General features: G+C 40.8%; 3 protein-coding genes across 6 annotated transcripts in view; 2 read left to right on the top strand and 1 right to left on the bottom strand.

The window, feature by feature from the left end:
- Positions 1 to 2,306, top strand: part of kcnj15 (potassium inwardly rectifying channel subfamily J member 15) — a 3,835-nt gene extending 1,529 nt beyond the window's left edge. For all 3 annotated transcript variants that reach the window (XM_035624753.2, XM_035624752.2, XM_035624751.2), the window contains one exon: positions 869 to 2,306. In XM_035624753.2, coding sequence (XP_035480646.1) covers positions 935 to 1,957 — 1,023 coding nt within the window. In that variant the 5' untranslated portion in view covers positions 869 to 934 and the 3' untranslated portion in view covers positions 1,958 to 2,306. The remainder of the gene's footprint in view (positions 1 to 868) is intronic.
- A 1,149-nt stretch (positions 2,307 to 3,455) lies between these two features.
- Positions 3,456 to 8,229, top strand: vps26c (VPS26 endosomal protein sorting factor C). The gene is made up of 8 exons (XM_035624754.2): positions 3,456 to 3,672; positions 4,351 to 4,494; positions 5,006 to 5,155; positions 5,337 to 5,417; positions 5,539 to 5,613; positions 5,708 to 5,858; positions 5,939 to 6,091; positions 6,321 to 8,229. Exons 1-8 carry the CDS (start codon positions 3,616 to 3,618, stop codon positions 6,401 to 6,403), a joined length of 894 nt encoding a protein of 297 aa, XP_035480647.1. The 5' UTR covers positions 3,456 to 3,615; the 3' UTR covers positions 6,404 to 8,229.
- Positions 6,699 to 27,929, bottom strand: ttc3 (tetratricopeptide repeat domain 3). Of its 2 annotated transcripts, none has more exons than XM_035624736.2 (46): positions 27,815 to 27,929; positions 26,637 to 26,717; positions 26,512 to 26,539; positions 25,713 to 25,872; positions 25,523 to 25,604; positions 25,157 to 25,210; positions 24,643 to 24,775; positions 24,302 to 24,387; positions 24,111 to 24,205; positions 23,672 to 23,734; positions 23,060 to 23,114; positions 22,474 to 22,636; positions 22,195 to 22,222; positions 21,991 to 22,087; positions 20,597 to 20,627; positions 19,808 to 19,868; positions 19,438 to 19,525; positions 19,080 to 19,232; positions 18,905 to 18,985; positions 18,457 to 18,566; positions 18,243 to 18,369; positions 17,704 to 17,826; positions 17,513 to 17,614; positions 17,288 to 17,380; positions 17,137 to 17,201; positions 16,391 to 16,527; positions 15,616 to 15,936; positions 15,065 to 15,340; positions 14,936 to 14,979; positions 14,581 to 14,637; positions 14,412 to 14,491; positions 14,178 to 14,333; positions 13,199 to 13,799; positions 13,017 to 13,085; positions 12,767 to 12,916; positions 12,528 to 12,667; positions 11,996 to 12,064; positions 11,811 to 11,907; positions 11,220 to 11,323; positions 11,042 to 11,126; positions 10,840 to 10,938; positions 10,491 to 10,714; positions 10,175 to 10,289; positions 9,170 to 9,301; positions 8,392 to 8,484; positions 6,699 to 7,147 (listed from the first exon to the last, which is right to left on the bottom strand). In XM_035624736.2, exons 2-46 carry the CDS (start codon positions 26,703 to 26,705, stop codon positions 7,037 to 7,039), a joined length of 5,307 nt encoding a protein of 1,768 aa, XP_035480629.1. In that variant the 5' UTR covers positions 26,706 to 26,717; positions 27,815 to 27,929; the 3' UTR covers positions 6,699 to 7,036. The 2 variants fall into 2 exon arrangements, with proteins under 2 accessions (XP_035480629.1, XP_035480630.1); XM_035624737.2 differs by lacking the exon at positions 27,815 to 27,929 and adding an exon at positions 27,712 to 27,800.
- Positions 27,930 to 28,000: the final 71 nt, after the last annotated feature.

Raw genomic sequence — 28,000 nt, forward strand, 5'->3', positions numbered from 1 at the left:
GTGCTTATTGACTTGTGAGCAGAGGATGATTCACACACCAGCAGGGCCCTCAACACCCAGTTACTGCAGATGAGCTTCTCGGTGGACGTATTTCTGTCACTTACCCGTAGCGGGTTGGAGCCACTAGCGACTGTTGGCTTCATGTGTTCAGGTCGTACAATATCTGTCTCGAACACGACAAAAGCAAATGAGATGAGAGGCGTTTCATTTCTGCTGATCACAGCATTGAAACCCATCAGGGACTTTTCTTTCCAGAAACAGCATCACCATCCCATCAAGAGAACACGGCATGAACCGTTTTCTCTTGGACTATTTCGTCGGTAGAAAGTAGTTTTACTGGAAACTGGTCACAATGTGGCTTGTGGATTATCCAGAGTAACCGTGACACTAACTGGAAAGACAAGTTGAGCACCACATATTAAATTCCATCCACCTCCATTGTAGTGGGGCATAGGCAGCAATTCAAGGCCTTGTTCAGGCTGCCAGCCCAAATCCATGTTTTGGCATATCTAGATTGTGTCCAAAGTAATTGTTGAGAGTCTGAAGATTAAAAAAGAAAAACACGCGACATATCAGTTTTTGCTAAATGGATCCAAGCCACATTTGGAGGGGGTTTGAAATCCGGAAAGATAACAACGCTCTAGCTTCTCAAATCTCAATGCGACATAATGACAGTAGACACGTTGTCACTGAGTTACTAGGTTGGCTCAACAAATGAAACCAAAAATATCTGCATGACTGGATACCACTAGAGAAAATTAAGTTTATGTTTTCTATGTGTAAATAGACATATCACTGGGATGCTTGATGTGGAAATAATATAGCTCAAGGTGAGATAATAATCATGTGTTTTCTGGTCTTTTGTCAGTCCTTCCATTGGCAGTGAAACTAAAACTTCGGAGATCACCATTAGTTTCAATCGACCCAGAGCAACATGAACAACAGGAAGGCAGCGGTCCAGCGAAGGATTGTGTCCAAGGACGGCCACAACAATGTGCGGATCGACAACGTGGAAGGCATGGTGAAGCTGTACCTGCACGACATCTGGACCACCGTGGTGGACATGAAGTGGCGCTACAAACTCACCTTGTTTGCTTCCACGTTTGTCATGACCTGGTTCATCTTTGGGGTCATCTTTTACTTCATTAGCATGGGCAACGGAGACTTTGAGGGTGGTCTGAGTTCCAACCACACGCCCTGTGTGATGAACGTGGAGACGCTGACGGGAGCCTTCCTCTTCTCACTGGAATCACAGACCACCATTGGCTATGGCTTCCGTTACATCTCAGAGGAGTGTCCTCTGGCTATCTTCACTCTGGTGGCTCAGCTGGTCATCACCGGCCTGGCTGAGATCTTTGTCACCGGCGCCTTTCTAGCTAAACTGGCTCGGCCCAAGAAGCGAGCAGAGACCATCAAGTTCAGCCAGTTGGCGGTGATCTGCCAGCACCAAGGCAAGCTGTGTCTGATGGTGAGGGTGGCCAACATGAGGAAGAGCCTTCTGATCCAGTGCCAGCTAACAGGAAAGCTCCTCCACTCCAATGTGACAGAGGAGGGCGAGAAAACGCAGGTCTACCAGAGCTCAGTTAATTTCCGCATGGACTCCAGCGGGGAGTGCCCTTTCCTCATACTGCCGCTCACGTTCTACCATGTTCTGGACGAGCAGAGCCCGCTGGCCGGACTCAACGCAGAAAACCTCCACACCCGAGAGTTTGAGCTGCTGGTCACCCTCAATGCCACCATGGAGTCAACGGCAGCCACTTGTCAGAGCCGCACCTCCTACGTTCCCCAGGAGATCCTCTGGGGCTACGAGTTCAAGCCGGTGATGTTCAGCACCACGGGCGGCCGTTACGTGGCCGATTTCAACTTCTTCGACAAGGTGCAAGTGAGCAACGATGCCCTCTTCGTCAGAAACAACACAGAGAAGCTGAAAATTGAGGAGGACTATAAAAAAGAATAGAGGATCGATATGGATGAGGAGGATAAATGTGTTACAATATCATATAAAAATCTGATTTTGTCCAGTTTCTCAATACTATGACTTTTTGTTTGGTAATAATACAAAATATCCAGCAGACTGGAAACCCTGACATGCTTTCTAGATGACATTATTCGTGGAGAAATGTTGTAAGCGTGAATGTTTTACTCGATTAGGAAAGACGAGGTTTATGATAATATGATACAATAGACATGGTTATAAACAGGGGGTATATTTTGTAGAGACTAATACAGTTGTTTGTGGGTTTTTTGTAAATAAATGTGTCTTTATTCATTGAAAAAATAAAAGTGTAATTTTTGTGAAAACAGAATTGAATGTCTTTTAGTACATGCTGGGTTATACTGCCAGTGTCTGTCAGTAGTAAGTATTATACTTGTTGATCCAATTTTTTTGACAGCTATAGCTACTAGTACTTTAATTTTAGTGTGCTATTTTTTAAATATACAACATGAGATCAGCCTCTAATATATAATTAGTTGTAGACTCAGGTACCCAACCGCACGAAGGTCAAATTAGCGTCGCCTGACCTACAACTGCAGTAAAATGGTACTTACACCTGAATGCATCTGTAATATATTATATTGTAACATTCTGCATACTGCAAGAGTACTTTTACTTTCCTTACTACGCTTTGGTAGGTTTTGAATGCAGGGCTTTTATTTGTACTTTGATACCGATTTACTCTAAATGATCTTCCACTGTAAATGAGTGTGTGTGGTCATTTGGATATAAAGATGAAGGAATGGAGCCTTTTGAAGGACAACAGACTCTTGCGCCTGCAGCTCTACCATCTCAGTTGTCTTTCGCTGTCAGCTTCTTGTTGTGGCAACACTGAACCTTGAGTTGACTGTTGGTGATTGTATGTGGCCATAACAATCTTTTACCGTCAGAGACCGAGGTAACATTTTGATCGAATGGTACTGTAGGGTACTTTATTAAAAACTATAGATGAGGTATAAAATATATCTAAAAGCTGCTCTCATTGCAAGCAGAAAATCTTATAAAATACATCGAAATTACCATATATATTACATATTCAAATATAAATGTTATGACTTTAGCTTCAAGATGTCACCACAACACATCAAATTCTGTGGTTCTGGATTTGACAGCCTATGTTTCCACTGAGGTACAATGGTAATTTTGTTGGTGGTGCACACAGTTTAAAAACATCTTCATTAAAAAAACACCACCTTCATAAGGATTTCTTCTACAGTACAAAGTGAAAAAGGTTCACAGTGAAATGTTTGGATCACTCAGTGAAAAGGGAAGTTGCAGGTGAATATTTTATAATAAGTCATTATTGAATGTTTCGAACACCACACATGCTTTGACTACTTTTTTGTAAATCACTGCCTTGCCTTTACCTGGTGTAGATGTGTGATAATTACGCTTTTACTTTAATAGATATACGCCGGAAGCGTTTTTTGAGGAACACAGGCTTTTATTCTGAAGGAAGATGACCGGATGGTGCGTTGATGCTGCTTCCGGCGGAAAATAAACTACACTAGCATATGATAATTGAAAAACAACCTCAGTTTCCATTTTGTCAGTTAGTACAGAGACTGGACCAGTTGTTTTTTTTTACTAAATGTCTGTCTGAGGTGTGACTGTCAGACATGAGCGTCACTTTGGATATAAGACTGAAACGAGCAAATAAAGTCTATCGTGAGGGGGTGAGTGCGTTAGCCGCAGCTAGCTAACTAACGCTGCGTCTTTAGCTAGTTAATCTAACATTTACCTTTAACCCTTGTGTCTTTGTGTAATGTAACTGACGGGATAAGACATTATTCTTTGAATGCATTAACTTAACTGACTGAAAGAGAGACCGACTAAGAGGCGTTGTCTCAGCACATGATCACACATGATCGACAGCTGATCTTACCGCTAAAGACCTGTACGCAGCTGACTTCCTGTTTGTGATGTCAGTGGGGAAGCACAAAACTCCCATCGTCTCATAGATCTGAAGTGTTTGTATGTATGAATAAACTGTATATGTGGACCTGCTTCATGATTTATCTGATGAATACATTTACCCGCAGTAAATAAATGAGACAGTGTGCAGGGATCTTTCCACTTGTATCTGCCCTCTGGTGCGTGAGAGTTATTTAGTCGCACAATGACCTCTTCAGGTCACAGAATTCAAGGTATTACAGTGAATTTCCACCTCAGCTGTGATCGAACTGGGGGGTCATCAGGACAGGATGCATCATTGTCGAATTCGACCTAACATTAGAGTTTTAAAGACTAAAAATGACAAGTGTAAACCTTGGAAGTCTTCAGAGCACGTACAGCAGCAGGCAGGACCTCAGCAATGTGTTTGTTTGTCTGTTTGTTTGTTTGTGTGTGTGTAGGAAGCGGTGGCTGGTGTCATCGTGCTGGCATGCAAGGAGCCACTGCAGCACCACGGCATCTCTCTGAGCATGGAGGGAGTGGTGAACCTGCAGCTGAGCTCCAAGAGCGTCGGCGTCTTCGAGGCGTTCTACAACTCTGTTAAGGTGAACCACAAGGAGTCGATTCATTTCAGCTCTCAGGAAGTCTGTGACATTCGTGTCCCTCTTATGATAGGTCAACATCTTCATGAATAAATAAATAATAGAAGCAAAAATAAAGTGAATCCTTAGCAGTACTGAAGCAGTTAACCAGTTAGTCCAACAGAAAATGAATCAGATACAGCTCACATAGCTGAAAGTGAAGCAAAGGAAAAATGACAAGATATCCCTCACCTTCTCAGATGCCATGACTTTCTATTTTAATTTGATTTCTGTCATTGTTTTGATCAGATCAGTCAAAACAAGGCATTTGTAGACTATGGGAACTTAATTATTTTCTACAGTTGTATAGACTTGGTAATCACTTATTTGCCTGTAGGATAAAAGAACCAGAACCAGTTTATCTTTAGATTTTGATAGTCAAATCTACACGTCTCCCAGTTAACCTCACAACATGAACAGTGTAGTTAAAGAACTGTCGCTGATGTTAATCAGTCCTTCCTGTCACATGTTGCAGCCCATCCAGCTGATCAGCAGTAACATTGAAGTGGCCAAGGCGGGTAAGATCCCAGGTGGCAAGACCGAGATCCCCTTCGAGTTTCCTCTGCACACAAAAGGCAACAAAGTGCTGTACGAGACCTACCACGGCGTCTTTGTCAACATTCAGGTGAGTGAGAAGAATCTTATTAGAATTAATATTCATGACTATTTGGACCTCGTATAGAAGTGACGGAGAGTAACTGGACAAAAAAAGATCAACTTAAAGTTAATGTTGAAATAGTTTTGGGAAAACATGTTTAAAATCCAGCTGTTGTGTGAGAGGACTCCTGTTTGTGTCTTGTCCTCAGTACTCCCTCCGCTGTGACATGAGACGCTCCCTGTTGGCCAAAGACCTGAGCAGGAACTGTGAATTCATTGTCCACTGTCAGGTAAGTGAAACAGATACTGTGATAATGTAAATAATACCGTTTAAGCGCTGTGTGGCGTTAGAAGCTACAGAATTTTAGGCCGTGTTGAACTGTGTGAAATGTGTTTCTCATTGATTTTCAGCCGCAGAAAGCGAAAGTTGCCCCCACTCCGGTCAACTTCACCATCACTCCAGACACCCTCGAAAACACCAGGGAGGTGAGGAAGCCACATTGCTTCTTAACTTAATGTTAATGCTTCATTTTTATTCAAAGCTGCACTGAAAGAAAATGAACGTCCTCTTTGTCTTCAGAGGAGTTTGCTGCCAAAGTTTCTAATCCGAGGCCATTTAGACGCCACCCACTGTGTGATCAGCCAGCCGCTGACTGGAGAGGTGGTGTTGGAGAACTCCGACGTTCCCATCAAGAGTATTGAACTGCAGCTCGTGCGAGTGGAGACCTGTGGTGAGTTCAGATGACTTGATTAACCTTCTTTTGTCGCGGAAGAGCCGGTGTTTTGTTTTTAAAATGTCCGCCGTGTTCAGGTTGTGCCGAGGGCTACGCCAGAGATGCCACAGAGATCCAGAACATCCAGATCGCCGAAGGTGACGTCTGCCACGGCCTCTCTATTCCCATCTACATGGTGTTCCCCAGGCTGTTCACCTGCCCGACGCTAGAGACCACCAACTTCAAAGTTGGTCAGTAAAGCCTCTCTGTCCGCTCGTTACTGTAATGTTTAGTTTGTATATAAAATGTCAGAAAATAGTGAGAGGTGGCTGCTGTAATTTTTCAAAGCCCATTTTACTGTTTACAATTGGACAATTAACCATTGCAAACAGCTAATTGTTACTTTTACATTACACACATGCAAATGTCTTTTTATATTTTAATCATATGCTCTCTTGCTGTGCTGTTTGTGTCCTGTAGAGTTTGAGGTCAACGTCGTCATCGTTTTACACGATGATCATCTGATCACAGAGAACTTCCCCCTGAAGCTCTGCAGAGTCTGAACCTGGATCTCACACCAGCTCAGGTCTGCTGCTGAACCCCATACAACCAACCAGGACTGTGCCTTTTGAAACCATAAACCTCTTCTGTGCACACAACTATGTCGAGCCCCAGTTTTTTCTCTGTGGAAAACTGAACTGGGTTTTCATCATAATGAAACACCTCTTGAGCTCGAGAAAGAGATCATGCTAAGCAAGAGGCTCTACTGATGAAATATGATCCTAGTCAGAATTCAGATTTCCTTCCATTAATATATAAATATGATCCTTAGTGTTCGAGAGAGAAAATCTATGCGAGTGATTTTTAAAAACATTTTAATATTTCAATGAAATAAATGTCACATTCTTACACAATGATCATTGAAGTTATAATTCATTTAAGACATTGTAACACTTCTCGTGCTACAGAACGAGAGCAGCATTAGCCTCCATAAAAATCGAACATGACAAAGATAAGCTCAAACACAAGAAAGTTTTATTCTTTAAAGTATAAACTGGCGTCTTCCTGCAGATCAGTATTTTAATGACACAAAAAAGCGTGCTTAAGCGTGTTTTTAGAAATGAATGAAATAAAGAGGTAAAATAAAAGCAAGCAATGTAATAGCAGACATTTAGGTAGTCATCAGGGTGAAGACGTTATGGAGCTTGGCGTCTCCTGCCGGGCAGCACAGGGAAATCTTCAGGCATCAAGGCGTGATCTCTGCAGGTGGGACAGGTGCTCTGCTCCTTCAGCCAAGACCTTATACACTGAACCCAAACAGGAAGAGAGTCACACGTTAAGACCAGCAGCAACGACACGTCACATAGAGGGTTTATTATTCTGACTGGAATAATACGATTTGATAAATAGGTTTCATTAACATCAGTTTTCTATTTATTCATTCTGGCATTCGCAGTGGGCGTTTGTCAAGTCCTGCTAATTTCTTAGTCACTATCTTATGTGGGCTTCAGCTAAAATAAAGCAACTATCTTGTGGAGTTGCTGACCACTTCAGAGCCATGTTCCTGTATCATGCATGTGCTCTGTAACGCACATTCCTGCACATACACACTCCAGAACTGATTTGTGTCTATTCTGTTTAATTTGATTCTTGATGATTCAGTTACATCAGATTTATATTCCAATACTGCATAAGCCTGGGGACATTTTGTCTGCATTCATCAAGTGAGTCACACTGATATTTCCTTAAATATACATTTGTGCAAAGTGCACAATTAAATAAATTCCTCAATAAAGAAACCTGGATAAAATAGAAGCTACGGTTGATGTAGACATCCTCACATCTGGAAGCCAGAGACAACGTTTCCCATGCATACAAACAGAGATCAGATCAGTGTGCAGAGGCTTTTTGTCCTGAGTTATGACAGCCTCCCCGAGGCGGCTCATTCAGTCAGTCATCAACAACGTAAATTTTAAACTAAAAGTGATCGTTCTGCAGATTTTAACAACTTTTTTTTTAACCATTTACAAAACACATAACCACGGCATTCACAACATTTAGCACGGACGAGTCACAGGATTCAAGTGACAATGTTGGGATAATATGAGTGAAAAACACTATTATTCAGATTTGTGTGAATCCAGCCCTAGTAATCACTGTAGAAGAAAGGTTTACAGGTACGTCAACATGAAGCCGCTCGAATCTTAAACAGTATTGTTTTCTCTGTTGTTTCATTACAGCTTGATTTGCTCTGCAGCTCAATATCGTGAATGAATTGATCGTTAACTAATGTCAAAGAAATTATGTCAGTTTCTTTTTTTAAATGACCTTCACTTCTGTGTCTGTTGCACTTCAGCAAGTCAGAGAAGATTAAAACATTTTTCTTTAACCTCTTCTGTTTGGACATATCTTAACTTCTGGTACATCCTGTGCAGGAAATCATAAAGTTCATGTTCAGGTGCATCTCATTTCACACAGCTGTAACTTATGAAGGACTAATTGGAGGCCGATTAATAAAATCCCACTCAGCTGGTCCAGTTCTGTTGCTCACCTCTTTATGGAAGCTGTGTCTGCACTCCAGCACGCACGTGTCCTCTGGACTCATGTCATCGTGACAGATGATGCAGGGATCCTCCACGTTGAGCTGCAGTTCACACACGGACACACACACACACACACACGGACACACACACACACGGACACACACACACGGACACACACACACACGGACACACACACACACGGACACACACAGACACACACACAGACAGACAGACAGACAGACAGACAGTCAGTCAATTCCTGTGGGAAGTTTGTCTCTGAGTGAAATTTGCAGCATGGCTCTAAAGGTGACAGCGAGACGATTGAAAATCGCAAAATCTGCTGCTGGTATTCGCTTTTCCCTCTGGATGAACAGTGATAACTTCAGTGATCTGCTGAGTTTTCTTCTTGCACCAATATCGGCTCAAAACTTTTATTTGTACTTACAGCATGCAAAGCTAGGGACATTCCCTGAAGCCGAAGGCCTGTTAGCCACTACAATTTTTAAATTTACTTCAAAACTGGAAAATTTTTGGCTAATTTTCTCAATTACACCTTCATTAGCTTTCCCTGATTTAATTATATTCACTCCATCCTGTTTATCAATTTTTCAAAATTATTGTTTTTATTCTTTTTTCATCCCACTATTATAGTTGCCTGTTTCTTCTGTGTAAGTCGTATGGCACTGTGCTCTCTTAATAAAATGTGATATCACTGAGATGTGCTGTCATGAACGTATAATGTGAAATGGTTAATTTTTTGGGATTTGTGACTGATGTTGGACTCACTGCGTTGGGATGTGTGGCTCTCTGGTATCCGACCGGCTGCCAGGCCGGAGCTGTGTTTACTGAAGGGGGAGTAGCACACTGAGCTGGACTCCCACGTCCCGCAATGTTGGATCTCACAGAATCGAGGGACTCCTTAAAGGGAAAGGAAAAAAACAAAGGTAACAGTCTTATAGAGCCGATTGGACTTAATACTGCCAATCACTAGTGGTGTTCACAGGTCTGTTTGACTGTGACCGGAGACAGAATTTCCGAAATTGACTTTTTTTTTTAATCTGGAGATTGTTTCAGTCTAACACCAGCTCCTACAGTGACTCAATGAAATTATTTAATTTGAAGTGCTCTGTAGTTACCAAAAATACAGTCCATATCTTGTCTTTTGTTAGTTCATTTTCACAGATGTTACCTGTTTTAAGGTTTCTTGCGTTATGCTGTTAATGTTTCGAAACTTCATTTTTTTTACCTACTCTACTGACTGATGAAGCTTCACCTGCAGTAGTTTATGACTGTTTGTGAAAACGTGAATTCCTGACAAGTAAAATTAGTCAAAACTGTCTCCTGGTGTCTTAACAGATCAAGGACTGAATCATCTGTCAAGCTGAGTCACCACTGTCACTGACATGAAGTGGAGCTCAGAAGGTCTGAATAACGCTGAGACTGAGAAAATAATTCTGATTCCAAGAGGCTAATGGACAACAAAAATTAAGGAATGTTTCATGTGTGAAAAATGAAAACTATATTATCCTTGGACTAAGAGTATCTCTGAAAATCATTACAAACAGGGCTAATTTAAAAGTGTTTGTCAAAGAAAAATGTTTTCCATAAAAGGAGGTACATCTGATGTTCAGTCTAGTACCAAAAAATATGATGTGGTGTGGAACTGTCTTTTTTAATTTATGGAACAAACCATTTCATTTACAATTATTACGAATAGATTTTCTGTAAATCTGGTGCAGGAGACGTCCAAATGTTTTGACCAGGGAAAACCTTTGCGAAAACCAAAACTACCTGATGGTCCAGGATCAGCTGGGTCACTCCATCGACCACATCATGCAACATCATGCTGCTCAGTCTTCCACCCCTGGATGAACGCAGCTCCTGAACGAACCTCTTCAAATCCAATCTGAACACAGAGAGAGAAAATATATTTGAATACCCGAGGAACTGTAAATGTTTTTTCTACATGATCTGAGTACTATACATTAGTATAATTGTACTTGTATGTATTTCTTACATACATATAAGCTATATATACGCCTGCCATTTTTAAAAGAGTTGATGTAGAGTGAGCCTGCAGTCATGTGTGTCAGTGGTCCAGTGTTACCTTGTATAGTCAGGGAAAATGGCAGCCAGGCGATCCATGGCTCTCTCAAACATGTTGTTGTGCGGAGGCTCCAGTGTCCTGGATGGAGGTTTGTGCTGCAGCGGAGGCGGAGCAGCCAGAGCCTCAGCCGCTGGTGGAGCTGCAGACTGCTGGAGGAGCGGGGCGGCGCTGTGAGGTGCCTGGGCTGAAGGCTGCGGAGTCAAGTCTTTGGCTGCCGCAGACCGCTGCAACGTTCACAGAACAGGAACATTTTTACATTTTGATACAAACGATTTCAAGAATTGCTTCTTTTTGAAATATGTTTTCATTTAAAACAGAAGTGAACACGTGGTGAGGCCGATCGTCTTACCAGTTGTGCTGGAGACTCAGACTGGCTTATGTTGCTTGTAAGCCACTCGCCGACTCTTCTCCCATTCTTCACTTGATCCATCTGCTCCTGATACTGTGTCTATGAAACACAGAGAGACTTACTAAACAAGTGACTCAAATTGGAGGATCCTGATTCCTCAGACGGAGACTGAATAAAAACATGTTGTTGTGGATTAATTTACCTCAGCAGTGGAGATTTTCTTTTCAATTTCTTGGACGTTGGATCTGCAGGTGTTTCTAGAAATTTCCAGGTCTTGGTTTGGGAATCTGGAAAGATCAAAGACATTTAAGCATAAACGTGAGACACCATCTGGTGCATGTTGAGGGATGGAGCCACAGCTGTGATTTCACTCCTCTTACCTGTGAACTGCTTCTTCCAGTTTGGTCAGAAAAGCCTTGGCATCGGCCAGCTCTCTGTAGAGGCTGTATAAGCCCTGATCCCGACTGCTCTCCGCTACTGACAACTGGAGGAGCAAACCAAGCAGCGTTAAAGGACAGCTTCACTCTTTTTAATGTCTTTTTTACAACAGTACTTCGCACTTTAAGGTTCTTATCTATCATACAACACCATCAGAGATGCTTCATAAAGAACTACCCAGTAGAACTGGTGCCTTTTAAAAGGCCAAGGGTGGTCACACAAAATAACAATTTTATTTCATTGTTTTTCTGCACTATAATTTAAATCCGTTAAAACATTTTTGAAAGCATCCTCATGTGCCCAAAAGTTTTGCACAGTACTGAGGACTGACACTGTTTGAGTTATCACTCACTCACTCCTTCGTACCATCCTTTACCTAAAAGTTTCATTGTTAGAGAAGGGGAAGCAGAGATTCTGTTTACATACCAATATGGAAAGGAGGAACATTTGTGATGACTGACCAGCTCTTTCAACTAACAACCTGAAGAATTTTTCAACAACTAACTCATTAAATGTCAAGCTATGTGAAGTACCTGAGCAGTGTGACACCTCCTGGTTGCTGAGATAACCACGGCTTTGCTGCGCTTGATCTCATCCTCCAGACTCATCTTCTCTGCCGCTGACTGATTGCTGAAGAAACAATGAGAAATGATGTGAATAAATAAATCCTGGAGGGTTTTAATTATTGCTTCACAATTAACTCTCTCTCACCACTTACCCCTGCTCGAGAAAATCGCTCAACTTTGCGTCATAGTCGGCTTTCTTGTCTCGGATGTTTCGGGCCAGACTGTGTGAGGAAAATAAAATCACAACTCTATTAAAAGAATTTTGGATGATCAATCAACACTTGATGCATATTTTCTTCCTGTGTGTAGAGTAACCTGTAACTGGTTAAGAACAGCATGGTGTTCCCATCCTGCTTTGGACACTGTATTTGGATAAGATGCTGGGTACCATTAACATTTTTGAAATTAAATATATTGCTAACTGCAAGTAAGAAAGTACTTAGGAAAGAAAGAAAAGAAACAGACATTCCTATGGCTGAGGTTTGAACTAATGTGATTCATGTTTTTTTTAAGAAATGTATAAGAAACAATGTATATTAGAAATTAACATTTGCTTTAAGACAAGTTTAAAAAGCCGTAGGAATTGAGAACACCAACTTCCAGCTGAGAGGCTTGAAAAAACAGAAACAGGAAACGAATATGGAAACTGCCCAGGTGATCGAACCTCATCTCCCCGAGTCTTACCTCCCCTGTTCCTCCACCAACTCTTCTATCTCGAGCTTGATGGTCTTCATTACTTCCTGGTTGGCCTTCTTCTCTTTCTGGTCCTTTCTCACTTCCTCTTCCAGCTTTTGCTGAAACAGAGCCAGCTCTTTGTTGGTCACCTTGACAAGAGGAAACAAATATTAATAAGACAATTAAGCCATTCAGTTTCAACTCATCACTTAGAAATTCACTGTGACTATAACTGGGTATGGACCAACTTGTATGTTGGCGGTGATCTTTCGTATCTCTTCCTCCAGGGAGGTGATGTCTGCTTTGTGTTTTTGGTTGACTTGGTCGCAGCCGTTCGACATTTCTTTGATCTGCTGCTCCAAGCTCTTGTTGCTCTTTTCCTTTCTGTTTATGTCACCCTGGACAAATGAAGAAGGCCACAAAGATCAACGTCAAAACATATAGACTGAAAAATCAGACAGATGGACATGTGGGTTGGCACAACGCTTCTCCGCTCACCTGGCAGTTCTCGAAACGCTCATGAAGCTCTGTATTCACAGCGACATTGCTCATGATCTCCACACATGTCTAAGAGAATGAAGAAAAAAAGAAGCAATTCAAACTTACACACAATTCAGCAAGCATTTAGGTATTTCATCAAGCCTTATTTAAAAAAAAGATGGTTAAATGTTGACATCCACCTGTACAGCTGCATGTCTCTTCAAAGTGCTTTCCTCAGATGTCAATGAAGCGACTCCACCTGAAGACAGATGCATATCCAAAACTCTAACATCAGACTCAGTGACTTGTGGATTTGAGTCACCGCTGCCATTCATAAAAAAGTAAGCGGATGGCTGTTGACCGTCATCCTCCCTCCAATGGAAGAAAGGATTTTTCACTACAGAGGCTGGAACTCCGCTAGCTGACTTGAAGCCCAACGTATAAGGATTTGGGAAGATGGGATAGCCTTCAGTCTGAGCAGATGAAAATTTGTCCTGATATCTTGGGAAAACAGGTTGAGGCAAATCAGGAGCTGAATGTTTTGTGTCAGGATCCACTATGTCATCCAGGTCGTCCAGGCTGGCTCCATGTCCCGCCTGCTGCAAGCAAACGGCATGTTTAGCCAGGCCGATACACCTCCCCATCTTTATGAAGCGAAGGGACTCCAGGAGGAAGGACTCGAAGCCGCCGGCTTCTTGGATCTTCAGCTGAGACACATGGGGGAAAAACTGCAGTTCGCCCACCAGCAGGGGGTCCTCAGCAACCAGGGGACCATGCTCCTCCAAAATCTGGGCAAAGTAGCTGCAGCAGGAGAAAGATAATACAAATATTAAAATCAAAAAAGGAAAATAAAGCATGAATGGAGTGATGAGATTAAATGCTTTTGACATGTATCATACTAATAATGAAGTGAAATGCTTTTAACCTGGGTCATTCTATGTCAAATCAACGTAAGCCTCCTGACTCACCACCCTGGATTTGCTTTATACTTAATGTTTATTGGTTATGTCTTTGAGTTTGATACATTTGAAAACACATTATAAAGATTTCACACTATAAAGATTTGCTTTGTTGTGTTGTCCCTTTTTTACATTTTGTTAAAAAAGTTATCATAAATGTACCGTAAAAAAAAAAAGGCTTATGAAAGCATGTATACATGGAGCCTTGGTTTGCACTTACTCATACAAACTTTCTTTCGCCGGGTCAGGGTGGTTGTCCAAAATCCTTTTAGAGAGACTTCTGTGTCGGGTACGGTCGTACTGGTCCTCAAAATCAGCCACTTGCTCTCGAAGGTGACTGGGTACAATGAATGGATCCACAGTTTGGAGCAATGACCTGTTGACAGACACCTCAACGTTACGAAAAAAAGACAGTTACTATACAATCTGTGTCCAAGTGGAGGATGCAACTTACAAAGAGTCATCTTCATAAAAGTCTTGGTCCCAGTCATCTCTTGGAGTTACACTTCTCCTCCCAGACAAAACAAAAGCACCCTGAGAGGGAGATGAGAGGAAAAACTTCAGAGCGATACTACATGTTACTTTATTCTTTTCAAGCAACAACTAACAATCCAACTTCTCACCCTCGGCTCTTTCAGTTTTTTTTTCCGTCCTCGACTCTTATTCTTCATAGGAGAATTCTGAAATGAAAACAAATTGAAGGACGATTGACTTTAAAACTCAAATTTAATGGCATCTGCTCACTGATTCACTAAATATTAAAAGGAATCAGGCAGATCCACGACAGTTAATCCAATTAAAGAAATAGATTGATCTTTTGTTAAATGTGCTTGTTCACCAAAGCAGTAAAGTAAAAGTTGTGGCTTTGCAGGACAATACAGTAGAGGTACCAGGTAATAAAGAGCTGGTACCTTAAAGAAATTCATCCTAGAATTTCACCCAGAATAATAAAACACTATTAGGTTTCTGAAGACTTACATTTTCAGTTTCATCAGATTTTTTTAACACTGAACAATGTCCATCTGTAAAACAAAGACCTATAAGTTAAATCATGAAGTGAGGGCAACACCCAGCTGAAAATCTTCAAATCAAGTGAAATATACCTACCCATCATATCAAAATATTCATCCAGTATAGGGTGGCAGGTGAGATACTCATCCCTATGCTCCTCCAGAGTCCAAATAAAGAGTCTCATGTCATGCGGTGGTGCCTGTTTTAGGTATTCAGTCACAGTCAAGCCCATGCTTGATAAAAGCTCCGGCCTTGTACCGAGCCTTGTTATGATAACGTCCTGCAGGGGGCCGAAGCTGAGCAGAAGAGCCAAGTCCAGCTGCTCCAGGTCGCCAGCGTAGCGCTCGATGAAGGTTTTGGCAGCATTCAGGCCTAAAGAGAGCAGAGGGCAGTTGGTCAGACTTCCTAACCACAATTTTAGTCCACACTTTTCATTACTTCTGTATGCAAATGCAGAAACCATATTCTGATATATTCCAACTTAACAGAGCACTCAAATACAATAAAATAAATCCAATTATACACTTGTAATGAGTTAAACTGATTCTGACCACTGAGATCCATGGCACACAGGTCACATCAGATTATGTGTGAGAAAAAAACCCATTAAGGCTGGTCATATCAACAAGAACATGATTACTGCTCACCTGCATCGTTGAGCTGACATGCCCATTTGTTGAGTTTGGGATTGATATCCATACTGCTACTGAGTAGTTGGATCAGGACACGAGCCCAAACCCGATTCTTCCTCTCTAATAGGACCTCGACGGCCTGAGCAAAAGTCTCCAGCGACTCCTGCTGCCAGTTCAGCATCCTCTCGGCGAGCCGGTTCCCCCTCTTCGAGTCCAGCTCCAGCCAGGGCTGCAGGCTGCTCGTCAGTGCCAACGGCTGGAGGTCCCGCTGCTCCCTCAGCAACTCCATGTTCTGGCTGATCTGCAGAAGAACTCGATCCCTGTACAGCAACCAGGCTGACAACAACAAACACACATGACTTTAAATGACCGGTCAACATTTGTCTAACAATACAGAACATGCAGCTCTAATGAGCTTAGTTAAAGCTACAGCTGTCTGCTAGAGTTCAAATCCACAGAACAAGAGCTGGGAAAAGGATAAATGACAAAATTATTTTTATATTGTTCCAGATCCAGTTTAAAACATCCATAATACCTATGTTGATGTTTTTGCTTTTTTTAAAATCCAATATATGTATATGACTTTAAAGACTTTTTGATAGAGGGGACGGGGAAAGAAAAACATCTGATCTCTGGTTTCTACGAGCTGTTGTAAATTACAACAGGTTCTTTTATTACTAATATCTCAATATATTGCGAATACAAAAACGTATTAAATTAAATCATCTGATGAGGATAAACAGACTTAAGTTATCCTGACAGAAAGAGCGCAGTCATGAGGCAGACGTACCTTTCTGTTCACTTGGAGCGGCAGAGATGTCGTCCAGCGTCAGGATCTCGTCATTGATCGTCTGATTATCTTGAAATGACTGCTTATGCTGCTTCCTCTTGAGCCTGTTCTCAGCCTTTAATTTCAACTTCACCAGACTAGAAAATTCAAAAGAAGAACTTATCAGTTTACACAAGCATTTAAATGGAACAGACACACGAAATGACTTCACCAATCAAATGATTAGAGAATCCTGCAGCCTGAAAGCAACGCTCCTTACAGTGATGAGTGAGTTTGCATCTTATTTTGAAGGTTTGATGAATTCCTAACTACAAAACAAATAGCAAAAGTCACTATTATTGTTTTATTTTACATTTTGTTTTTTATTTACCTAAACAGCGTGTGTACCTTTCACGTTAGATTTTTAAACCATTCATTCAGAAATATGTAAAATACAGGAACAGAATTATTCATTGGCAAACGTAATAATGTTTTGTTGTAAATTACTTTGACTTACGTAATGCCACAATGTAAATGCAAATATCTTTTCTTTTTATTGATCGATCGTCTTGGAATGAAGCTTCTAAATGTGATTCAGCTTCTAGAGACACTGCTCTGGATGATTAATTCGCTGCAGAACTAAATGACTGATGACAACATCAGATGAGAGAATCTGCACCTTAAGAACTGATTTAAAGTGCTGTGCTGTCCACAATAAGAAACAAGTTTTTCCTGCTGTGATGAACTGTATATGACTGCAGCCTCACCTTGTACATTTCTGATTCACTTTTGGCTTCTTGAGAGTCTGTGGTTTGGTGATGGCAGCTTCAAACTGAAAAGACAAAGACACCAGGTGAAAACCAATCCTGTTGTTCAGTGACTCCAAAAGTTCACTTCACCTGCAGAGAATTATCTTACCTTACACTTCAACAGGCCTGTGGGACCAGTGATTTTTATACTAAAGATTTGGCCGACACAGTCTGGGGTCAGACATGCTTCTTGCAAGATATCCTGCGACACAAAACAACTCGTGAATAAAAACAGCCTGGGTTAAGAGCTAGCTGGCTCTGTGTACAGTGGGGAATAAAATACACTTTTTCTGGAGACACGTGGAGCTTGACCTGTCATGAAATCTCAATGTACCTTTTCATTCTTTTCAGAGAAGACTGATGTCTTCAGGCTCTTCCAACAGGTGATGTGGTATTCAACAGTACAGCTCTGACAGCAACAGATTTGAATGAAGCCCTATGTAAAGAACCGTACAGTTAAAAATCCATCCATGCTTTTCATGTTTGAATTAAAATACTGTCTGGTTGTCTTTCACTGCTGTTTACCTTAAAATCTGGGTCAGTGAAGTAGATTTCAGCTTTCAAAGAGCCGTGGCACTTGTCAAGTCGACATATGGCATTGGGAATAGGAGGGAATTTGCACAGCTCTATAGCACTTTCCAAAATTTCCTAAAAAGAGAAAAGAAATGCAATTTAAGACAAAAATCTGAGGTGAAATTTAAGCCTTAAAACCACCTTGTCATATTACTTGTAGAGACATAGGGCCTCAGTTTTCATTGATAAACTGATATATTAAAAAAATACTATTTGGACGCATTTCCGTATTATATTGTATATTTTCTAAAATATATTATAGTATAAAAAAATTGTGAACCATAGTAGATATTTTTTTTTAGCTGAGATGACGTGAGTTTTCCATGTGAAAAGCATATTTAGTCCAAGTTTGATTGTGTCGTGCTTGTGATCACTCCTTGTCAGTCAGATTTTACAAAATGTCATATTAAATTTAGTATTATTAGTCAAAGGGGTGTAAAAAGTCACTGCATGTGTACTGACATAAACACAAACCTACAATGAAAACTTGCCTTGAAATAGTCTGGTTGTGTTTCTTTGACAATCTCTTTTGTTAAAGGCCAGGTGAGTTTACCAGGAGTTATTTGATTCTTCACCATCTGCAAAGAATCTGAAAACTGCTCCAGAGCAACTGCAAACCTGAAGAGACAAATAAGCCGTACAGTTTGAAACTGCCAGAAGTGTGAATCAGTGTGAGTAAAATGTTCGGACTGGAGGCTACTCTACCTGTTCTCTTTGAGATACACCCCCCCAGTGGCGTAGCAAACCAGACACTGAAACGTTCTCTCCTCGAAGGATTTCATCTTCTCCATAAGTTTTAGTGCTTCTGCAAGTTCCTGTGTTTCACAAAGCAACCACACATGTAATGACAGTTGCACAGGAAATTCCCATAAAAATAGACTTGAAGAAACAAACAGTTTCAATGAGTAAACAGACTTCTACAGACAAGAATACAGTGATTACATCCCAATTTAAGCCTGATTTGAAATTACATTTTACCAGAAGATAATGATTCGCCTGAGGGAAAATGATATGTGATGACTCAGAAAAGGCCTAAAATTAAAGGAACTGGACCAGGACAAAAAACTTGATTGGGAAAGTCCTTGTTTTTGGTTACACAATTAACATTTTAAAGTCTTGCCATTCAGGTCTAACAAGACAATGTATGAATTACCTCAGGTTGGCCGATTTCTGTCAGGGCAGATGCACGGCCGTACAGTAGCAACAGTACATCCAGTGTGGAAAGTCCAAGTTCCTGGGAAATTAAAAAGAAAATATCTTATTATCATATATATTGTGTATTGCTACAACTTTTGGCACACTGGTTGGCACATCAGCAGCATGATTACCTTAGGTGTGTTGGTTTCCAGTATGGCCAGAGCCTGGCTGAAGGCGTTCTCTGCGTTGCGACTGCGGGTGTCGGCCAGAGCCGTATAGGCGTCCTGCACCACCGTTTTCAACTCTTTACACACACCAGCTTTACCATCGGCCACTTTGGGCTTCTGAACACAGCAGGTCAGCCATTTCATTCAATGATACAGTTATGACTGAAAAAACTACAATCACTCATTTTTAAATGCAATGTGACACGATGGGAGTTGATTAAAAACCCCTTCAGATGGCAACATGTTTGTGAAATGACAGAAGCAGAGCTCCCAACATGAATACTTTGCAATTGCATTACATGACATGTAAGCGGAGTCTCACCCCATCTGCAGCCTGATGACTCCTATTCTTTGATTTCGTCTTTGCTGTGGCATTGGAATCCCCTTTTCCATTCTTTGAAGACATCTCACTGGAGGCACAGAAATTTCAATCAGCTACTGTATACAGTCTGATACACATTCCACTTACTCAACACCTTACAGATTTGTCAGGATGGAGTCAAAAACATACAACATGACTGTCAATAGATCCAGCTGTCCTTCCCTCAACATCTGCGCAGCTTTATGTATAGCTGCAGGGAGTGGTGCTAGAGTGGTGCTAACACGGGTCCGTGAAGCATTAAAACGCAGATGTTTAAGCATAGAAAGAATTTATATAAAGCAGTGGATATAACACCAGTACTTCCACTGACCTTATTGAGGGTTTAGAATCTGTAGTGCTGCTCTTCATCTGTGTGGGCTGTTCATTTCTCCCTGGGGACAGAAGATTAGCAATGACATGTTTTAGTGTCATTGCGATAGAAATCTGGGTAACCACCAAGATGTCGCTAGCAAATGCATCTATCGAAACAAACACTGTGCGAAGAACACGGAGATAAGCAATAATAAGGAAAGTGGATTGTAATACAAGTGAACATTGTGTAAAGTCACCCATGTTCTGAAGGTCATCGTCCCAACAGGGCGGATTTAACGCAAACCACACAAGTGTTAAGTATCTACTGGATACCAGACGATAAACATAAGCCTGCTTTACCCGATTCACTTTGTATAGTCTATCATCTTACCAAGGAAATGAGACAGGGTGCCCTGTGACCCTGAGAGACCACCGGCATTATCACTGTTTACTTCTTTCCCTTCTGAGACTTGGTTAGGACATGAAACTTATAGAGGTGTTCTAGTGTTTTGTCGACCACCCAAAGCACTTAACAGTACAAGTCACATACACACATTCATAATATTTGAAATGTCATTAAGACGAAGCGCTGTTTAACCCCAGTTAATTTGAGTGGCTTACAATAAATATAGTAACATACTTTAAAGCTCTTCGGTACAAACATATGACGCCTATGTGGATACAGACGCCCACAGGAGGTGTTGACATGGTATGTATGAGACTCATAAGGCAGGAAATTGTGTTTGCTGGAAAGCACAACCATCCAGAGATAACAAGGATCTGAATCAACGGGTTAAAACAAACTCACCTGGTTGCTTGTCTGTTTTAACCTCGGAGACCTGTCAACACACAAGTAACTTATTGTCAACGAACAACATTAATTGTGCATTAAATGTCCACAAAGGGTGAGGAAGATGCACTGTCCTGGACAATGTGGATAAGGTCATCTGCAATAATGCTCATCAAAACATCTTCCTTTTAAGGAGACCTGGGTAACTTGGAGAAATTAAGTTAGTCCTCACTCTGCTCAACCATACAAAGTTTCTTGCAAGAGGGAAGCTCAGTCTGGTTCAGTGATCTAAACTGGTTCAGCCGAACTGCAAATCTGAACTACTTCCTGAACAGCTGAACTAAACTGACCTTTATCATGTCCTGCATGAGAGATAGTCAAGGCGTGGAGAACCTTTTTCCTAACAAGGACCATCTCAAGTACACTGAATAGGGCCAAACTAGATTACTGATCTTATCATTATCTTGCATGCGATGGCTGGAACTGTCACTCAAGAGAGAACCTCAAACGAGACTTTGCAAGAGTCCATTTTGAAAAGAACTACTCACGGCGAACTTCAGTGCACGGCTCCTCAAACAGTAAAAATCCTACATACAGTTTATAGAAGTCCAGCACAGGAAGACTGTTGTTAATTCCACTTTGAATGGTTAAGCTAACCTATTCTTCACGTTCAGCACATTCAGATGTCATAGTAGACTTTTCTTCTAGCAGCTCCTCAGCTGAAGCAATGGGGTTTCAGCTTGTTGGCTAATAGCTTACTTCTTTTTTTGAAAGTTGTCATGATGCTTGTAAGCGATGTCATATAATAAGTATGTGTGTTTCCTTCACACTGACCTTGACTTGACAAACATACGGCCAGAAGGGACTGACCTGAGGGACTAGTTGGTCTACTGTTATTTTGCTTTGGCGTAGCAAACAAACAAACTGCTGTCATGAGAATTTTTTGTTTTTGCATTTTTTGTAATATGAATTGACTCACGAGTCATATACAGCCAGAGGGTCAGAGGTTCTCCATCCCTTTACCTTTCATGAGTATGTTGTTTTCAAGACTGGTCCTTTTTAAGAGACCGATTTTTGCTGTCAGTATGAAATGGCCCTTTCAAACTGTCAGACTGTAACATGGAGATGTAGAGCTACAGCAATTAGTTAACTGATGTGTTGATTAACAGGAAAATAATTGTGATAGAATGTGATAGTTCCGTGTTCTCAAATGTGAGGATTTGCTGCTTTTCATGAAGGTAACTTTAATATTTTTGGAACTGTTTGTATCTGATGAAGTCACTTTGGGCTTTAGAACATACTTCTTGGACATGTTTGGTTGAGGCTCACTGTTTTCACAGATGAAATCAACTTTCACTGTTCTGTTCTGCTGAATTACTTTTGAGAAAAAGTAAACAAAAACAGATACTGACCTTGCTCTGTGGAGCTTCGTTTGTTACCACAGCGGGTTTAACTGATTTTTCAGTCTGTTGTCGCGACTCCACTGCATCTCTGTTCGTGCTGCCTGGTCTATAGAAGAAGAAAAAAAATTGTTTTAAATACCCCAGGCCTTCCATGAGTTAGTTAGAATGTATTAATCATGTTTGTACATTGTGTAGTAAGTAGCACACACATACCTTTTATTCTTACTCTTTGGTCTTCCAACTGAAAACAAAGCACATATACGGTGGTTTCAGTTTTGAGAAAAGAAAACTATAAGGGACGACTTCAGAACACAGGCCGCTTGCTGACACCTGTGTAAAAATCTGTCTGATAAACAGTGTGATGTATAGTGGAGTATAGATGACACATTTTTCAACCATTGACAAACTTTGCTTTTTAATTTACAGGCTGTTTCAGTTGGGTTAAAAAAAAGCATTTTGATCTCATGCAGTTTGAGGCTGCAGGGAAAATACCTTTGGGTTTTGCCGTTTCAGCCATGAATTTGACGTGTTGTTGTTCCAAGTCTTTTATTCCTTCACTGTCGTCCCTACACAGACTCTGGGCTGAGATGTTTGCTTCAATAGCATTTTTGACCTCGCCCAAGGAGAACAGAGCCTCGCAGTAGCGGTAGTGACCCTGCAACAAAAAAGAAAGATGCAAATATTATGAAACATGAAGTAGGTGTGCAGGCAACTGCAACAACAGACAGTACAGTTTACACTGTAACAACACAAACAATACTGCTCAAAGATATAAACCAGCTGCATAAAGACACTTTCAGTTAGTGGCGTCTGTGGATCCATATCATCTACATTTGAGTATAAATACATCTTTGTACATCTTTTAAAAGGAACCCAATGAAGAAGCCTTGAAACGCTGTTCTCTTTCTAGTATAAAATATAATTTTATTTCTTAGCTCTGTACTCAACCAGACTGAAAAATGCCTTGATCAGAACCAGCACTGGTATTGTTGCTTGACTCAAGACATCAATAACTTCTGTGCAGTAACTGTTGTCAGTCTCTGTTGTACAGGAACCAGATTGTAGATGAGATAATTACCTTCGCCCAGAGTGGTTTTATCAGTGTAGCACGTTTTCCATCACCCACTGCTTTTCTGTAAAAAAAAAACAAACCTAAATTTCACATTTTGGTTAAACAAATTCACGCCTTGTACTTTTGACGTGCGACTCATTCACACCTACTGCCAATCTACCCTGAAATCACTCAAAGTAATGGCAAAGAGAGTTACATTGAGGTTTACTTAGTGTGGTACTGCTTACAACAGGCAAAGGCACAAACAAGTAGTAGGTTTAGTGCGAGTATAAAAGCAAATTAAGCAAATTAAGTAATTTTGGTGGGCTTGCGAATTATGGTTGGCCTGTGCGAAATGACAAAATATATCGCCTGACAATGAAAAATGTGTATCGTTCAAATTATTCTCTAGCGCTCATTTCGCTGTGCCACAAATCACAAACACTACTGTCATATTTTTTTTTATTTGAAGGTCAGTTGAAACAATGTGGGCATGGACTTCTCGGCTCTTTATATCAAATCAACAATCTTCTTAATTATCACAAATAATTACAATCTCCCAAAGTTCAACATCTTGGTCAGACAACTGTTCCACTTACACTGTGGACTGATACCAAAGGAAGGATGAGTGGTACTTACAGATACTTCTGACAGCGGATATAGCATAGGGCTCTGTTTCCATAAATTATGTGGTTATCAGGACTGGATGGAGAAAAAATAAAAAGTACAAAGTTACAGATTACAACTAAACAATCCAAAAACCCTGCAGTGACTCCTGTCTGTATGAAGCTTATGTTAAAAAAATGTTGACAGTATCAGCAAGGCCTTAAATTAGGCTGTTGCTTCTGCTGGTTTTGTTTAATACGGAGAAGCATTTTCTAATACAGTGTCAACAAAAACTTAAATGCTGTAGCTGCCAAAAAACTGGGATTCATTGCAGGGCCATTTTATTTCATGTCTTATTGTAAATGTATACCAAATAAGCTGTTACTCAAACTGGTCAAAACATATGCAGATTTAGAACAATGCAGATTCAAGTTCAATGAGCGAAAAAGAGACATTTTAAGAACATACTCACTAATATTTGATGGCTTTGGAATAAAACTTCACAGCATCTTCGTACTGACTTTTCTGAAAGTTCTCATTTCCTTTCATCTTCATTTCTTCACTTTTCTGAATGAGGATTTTCCGCAGAAACAAGACAAAAGGTTTTTGTTTGGTGAAGTTAAGTCAAAGCTACAGTCTGTAGATCGTGTTGTTGTGTCTTACCTCTATGTAATAGTCATCTGGTCGAGCCAACAGTGACCTCATTGTCCTGTCGAGGTTGGTACCCATCTCCTCAATATACTTAGCAACTGAATGGAAGCAAGAGGCGAGTGAGTTAGCTCACTTTTAAAACCTATTCATCTGAAATCATACTACCAGCTTCTGCAGCAGCAGAACAAAGTTATTTTAAATCCACAAACAGCAAAGGCTTTTGTGTATTTTCCCCTTCAACGTGAATTCATAGAAATGCCTGTGACTTGATAAAAAGAGTAAGTTGTTTCAATGTCAGAGGTGCTTTACTGAGCAGAAGAGTCTGTGTGCACTGCAGTGTCATCATGTCTTACACTCAGTGAAGATAAGGTGCAGGGCTATGAAGCATGTGTTTATGTGGCCGAGTTCCAGGACGCGGCGACGAATAGCAGGTTCTCCTGTTCGCTCCAACCAGAGCAAAGCGTCCTCCAAGACCTCTGGGGAACGCTGATGGTACAAAGAAGTCAAACACATCAAAATGTTAAACAGGGAAACTATCAAATATCTCTATTACACAGGCAATGCACATAAGTTACCATTCATATTGTATAATACATTTTTGACGTTGGAAATTTCATGTAGTGCACCAATTAGAGGTTTTTCGCGCCAGATACAACAACTCACATGATCAAAATGATCAAGTTAATGCCCAAATGTGAAATTGGTTTAATCTCACAACATAAAATGTGTGGTTGTTTTTTTGTTGTTGGTGTTAAACGCTCCATTCCCTACAGTGTTCTACAGGTTTCAACATCATCATTATGAACTATAAAAACTAGATTAACTCTTTCATATTCAATACACATGATCACTTTTTCTCAAACTCACCAAGTTAAACATGTTGCTTATCCAGAAAACGTGCTTTGTTGGCTCCCTTTTAAACTGAGACAGAGAAAAAGCCGTTTAGATCAAAGCAAAAACATTAAAACATTAAAATAACCCACAAATGACACGACTGTCAACACCTCTACACAAACTCTTGGGTTTCAGGGGTTTGTGTAAATGCTCAAACAAGGTCAGTTCTGAAAATCTAGCCCTAAAGTCAAATCCCAAAATAATGTCAATCAATAACCAGATGCTAGCTATTGGGGATAAAGTATCAACAATGACAGAAATTATCAAAAAGCAACAAAAAAAGGTTTCATCTAAAAAGTAATGTTTGTTTAACCCTTTTTTCAGTTTTTGTCAACTTACACTTCCTTTCTCCAAGGCTCTGAGGATTGCTTCAAGTATTTCAATCCTGTGCAGGCGCTTCATACTTATATCTTCCCTTTCCCTTGAAGGACACAATTACAAGTGCTTTAATAGTCTAAACACTGATGATTTAAAGTCTCATTGATTGGGAATTAACATTCATTCAGATCCCAGACATAATTATACTTACTTGGCATCAATAAGACCTATTTGTAGAGCCCAGGCAGCAGTATGGTTGGACTCATCATGCTGCAGCAGAATGGGAAGCCAGAAGGTACAGATTTTCATGCGCTGTCCGGCTTCTTGTTTGACATCAGCAGGTATACTGCCCCATCGATCAACAACTCCCTCTGAAAAAACACAAACATGCAGGAAGTACACTTAGTTTCCACCTGAGAGCAGCAAAGATAAATTTATAATCTTGATTCTGAAAGCAATGTCACATGTTGAGCAACAGTGACAAAGTCACTTTCAGTTTCTATTTTCAACAAGTGAAAGAGGAATTTGTTGGCATTAATGAATATGTTTTAATATTAAATGCATGATAAAAAATGATTACTAGATGGCAATGTGGAATTTTGATCCAATTTAAAAAATGATATGATCAATGATCTAACCGATATATATTTTTCAAAACAGCAAAATCCATAAACTTAAGACAACTGGAATATAGAGGTATTTCAAAACATGTGCAACTAAATTTAATGTCTAGATGTTTGGCTTTTTATTCAGCCCAGATATGACAATCAATGTCCCTGTCTCTACTGTATGTCAAACATCACTGTATAAGCTGTTATTCGAAGGGTATGCTCAGAGTTTGATGCTACAGCCCTGACTTTTAATACCAACATTCTCACTTTTCAGGGAATTCTGGATTATAAGGATATCAAAGCATTCTGATACTCTAGTATGTACTGTAATAACTTTTGACAGCACTGGAGCCCTGAATATCAATATATATAGTGTTTAAGGTCATAGATGTTCCTTACCCGATGGACGGAGGGCGACAACATGCCTCTGAATGTAGAGAAGAGGGAGGAAAAAGAGTTTATTTAGGGTGATGAACAGCAGGTTGGCTTAACACTCATATTACTCATATCAGTGAATAACTCACCGCATCCAAAATGGGTCTGCTGTCGTCCCAGTCCATAGCAAATTCAAAATCAGAGTCTGAATCCGACATTTTGTCCCAACTCTGAAAGAGAATTTGTGAAATCATGGGGAAAAAACAGTTTACATTCAGCAAACATCACTCCTCTTCTTGATGCAGTCAATAACGTATGTACGTCGATGCTCTGCTTCAGGAACAGTCCAGTGATGAGTTGGTGTGAGCACGTTGTGTCAAATATTGGTAAATAAATCGGTGCCAACCAACCCATTAATCATGTTGATACCTGGCATTTTTTTGAGTTAATGGGCATCGGCCAACACCTGCACTCACAAGGCCAAATTATTATGTAGCATGTAGTTGTTTTGGTTTATTGTGGAGCATTTGTTACATTTAAATATCTAACAAGTGCAGATCTGCACAGGCAAACAACACAATGCCCAGTTTACATTTTCAAATATGTGTGTTCAAGACAAACACATTAGAAACATTGGTGTTGAAAACATTAGTCGTTAAATATTCCTTTGAGTTCAAAAATGTTGTGTCTGTTTGCCCAGTCATGTGGTTGTCGCTCCATCATCACTGATCACAACGTGGCCAGCCTGTATCTCCTCCAGCTCAAGACCAGCCTGGCTCCATTACAGCACACATCACTCATGTTTAGACAAAAGTGGGTGGGGCTTAACAACAACATCCAGCTGGTAATCATCCTGCTACTTTACAAAATCAAAATACGGAGTAAAAAAGAGCCATTTAGCAACAAGACAGTCATCAACTATTTGAGTTGTTGTTGTTGTTGTTGTGTAGCAAATTGTTTTAGAAGCAGTTTGTCGAAGCCTCGTCGCCCGGACGCGGGGGGGACGGAGCTAACGCCTCGACTCCTTCGCGGTAGCATTCTGGCGTTCTGGTCTTGTTGGGACGCCGCCTGTAACTCGCTCACAGTCCCCGGTTCTTCCCATCGTGGACTACACATGCTGTCACCCGGTTACTGCGAGTGGGGGAATTTCATCTATTTTCCCACAACGCGGCTCAGTTTAACGGCTTGTTTCAACAACGCCACGACACTTTTTTTTTTTCCTACTTTGTTTTTGGCGCGACGGCCGAAGTCGGGCGTCACACCGCCGCTCCTCGGCGCTACCGGGTTGTTTCTATAAGAAATGGATGGAGGAGGGGAAAATACTCACGTCTCGACTAAATTAACAGTGGTTAAAGATTAACAGTGGTCCCCTCGTCCTGTTCATACTAGTGTGCGGAAGTTGAAGTGGAGGCGCCGCTCACGCACGCAGTATCGCGTCTCGTCAGCATGCGTCAGGGGGCGGGTCCTTCTACGTCTTGTTTTATTGGTGCTCTACCGCCACCAACCGGTGGGG

The sequence above is a fragment of the Scophthalmus maximus genome, chromosome 2 (assembly GCF_022379125.1).
Source record: "Scophthalmus maximus strain ysfricsl-2021 chromosome 2, ASM2237912v1, whole genome shotgun sequence".
Lineage (NCBI taxonomy): Eukaryota > Metazoa > Chordata > Actinopteri > Pleuronectiformes > Scophthalmidae > Scophthalmus > Scophthalmus maximus.

Excerpts from the sequence above, each read along its gene's own strand:
- vps26c (XM_035624754.2), top strand. The coding sequence starts at position 3,616 with ATGAGCGTCACTTTGGATATAAGACTGAAACGAGCAAATAAAGTCTAT. Across the intron at positions 5,156-5,336 it reads GCGTCTTTGTCAACATTCAG|TACTCCCTCCGCTGTGACAT; the intron begins GTGAGTGAGAAG and ends TCTTGTCCTCAG. Across the intron at positions 5,418-5,538 it reads AATTCATTGTCCACTGTCAG|CCGCAGAAAGCGAAAGTTGC; the intron begins GTAAGTGAAACA and ends ATTGATTTTCAG.
- ttc3 (XM_035624736.2), bottom strand. The coding sequence starts at position 26,705 with ATGTCGGATTCAGACTCTGATTTTGAATTTGCTATGGACTGGGACGAC. Across the intron at positions 24,388-24,642 it reads GCACCTTATCTTCACTGAGT|TTGCTAAGTATATTGAGGAG; the intron begins GTAAGACATGAT and ends GCTTCCATTCAG. Across the intron at positions 13,086-13,198 it reads AGAGACATGCAGCTGTACAG|ACATGTGTGGAGATCATGAG; the intron begins GTGGATGTCAAC and ends TCATTCTCTTAG.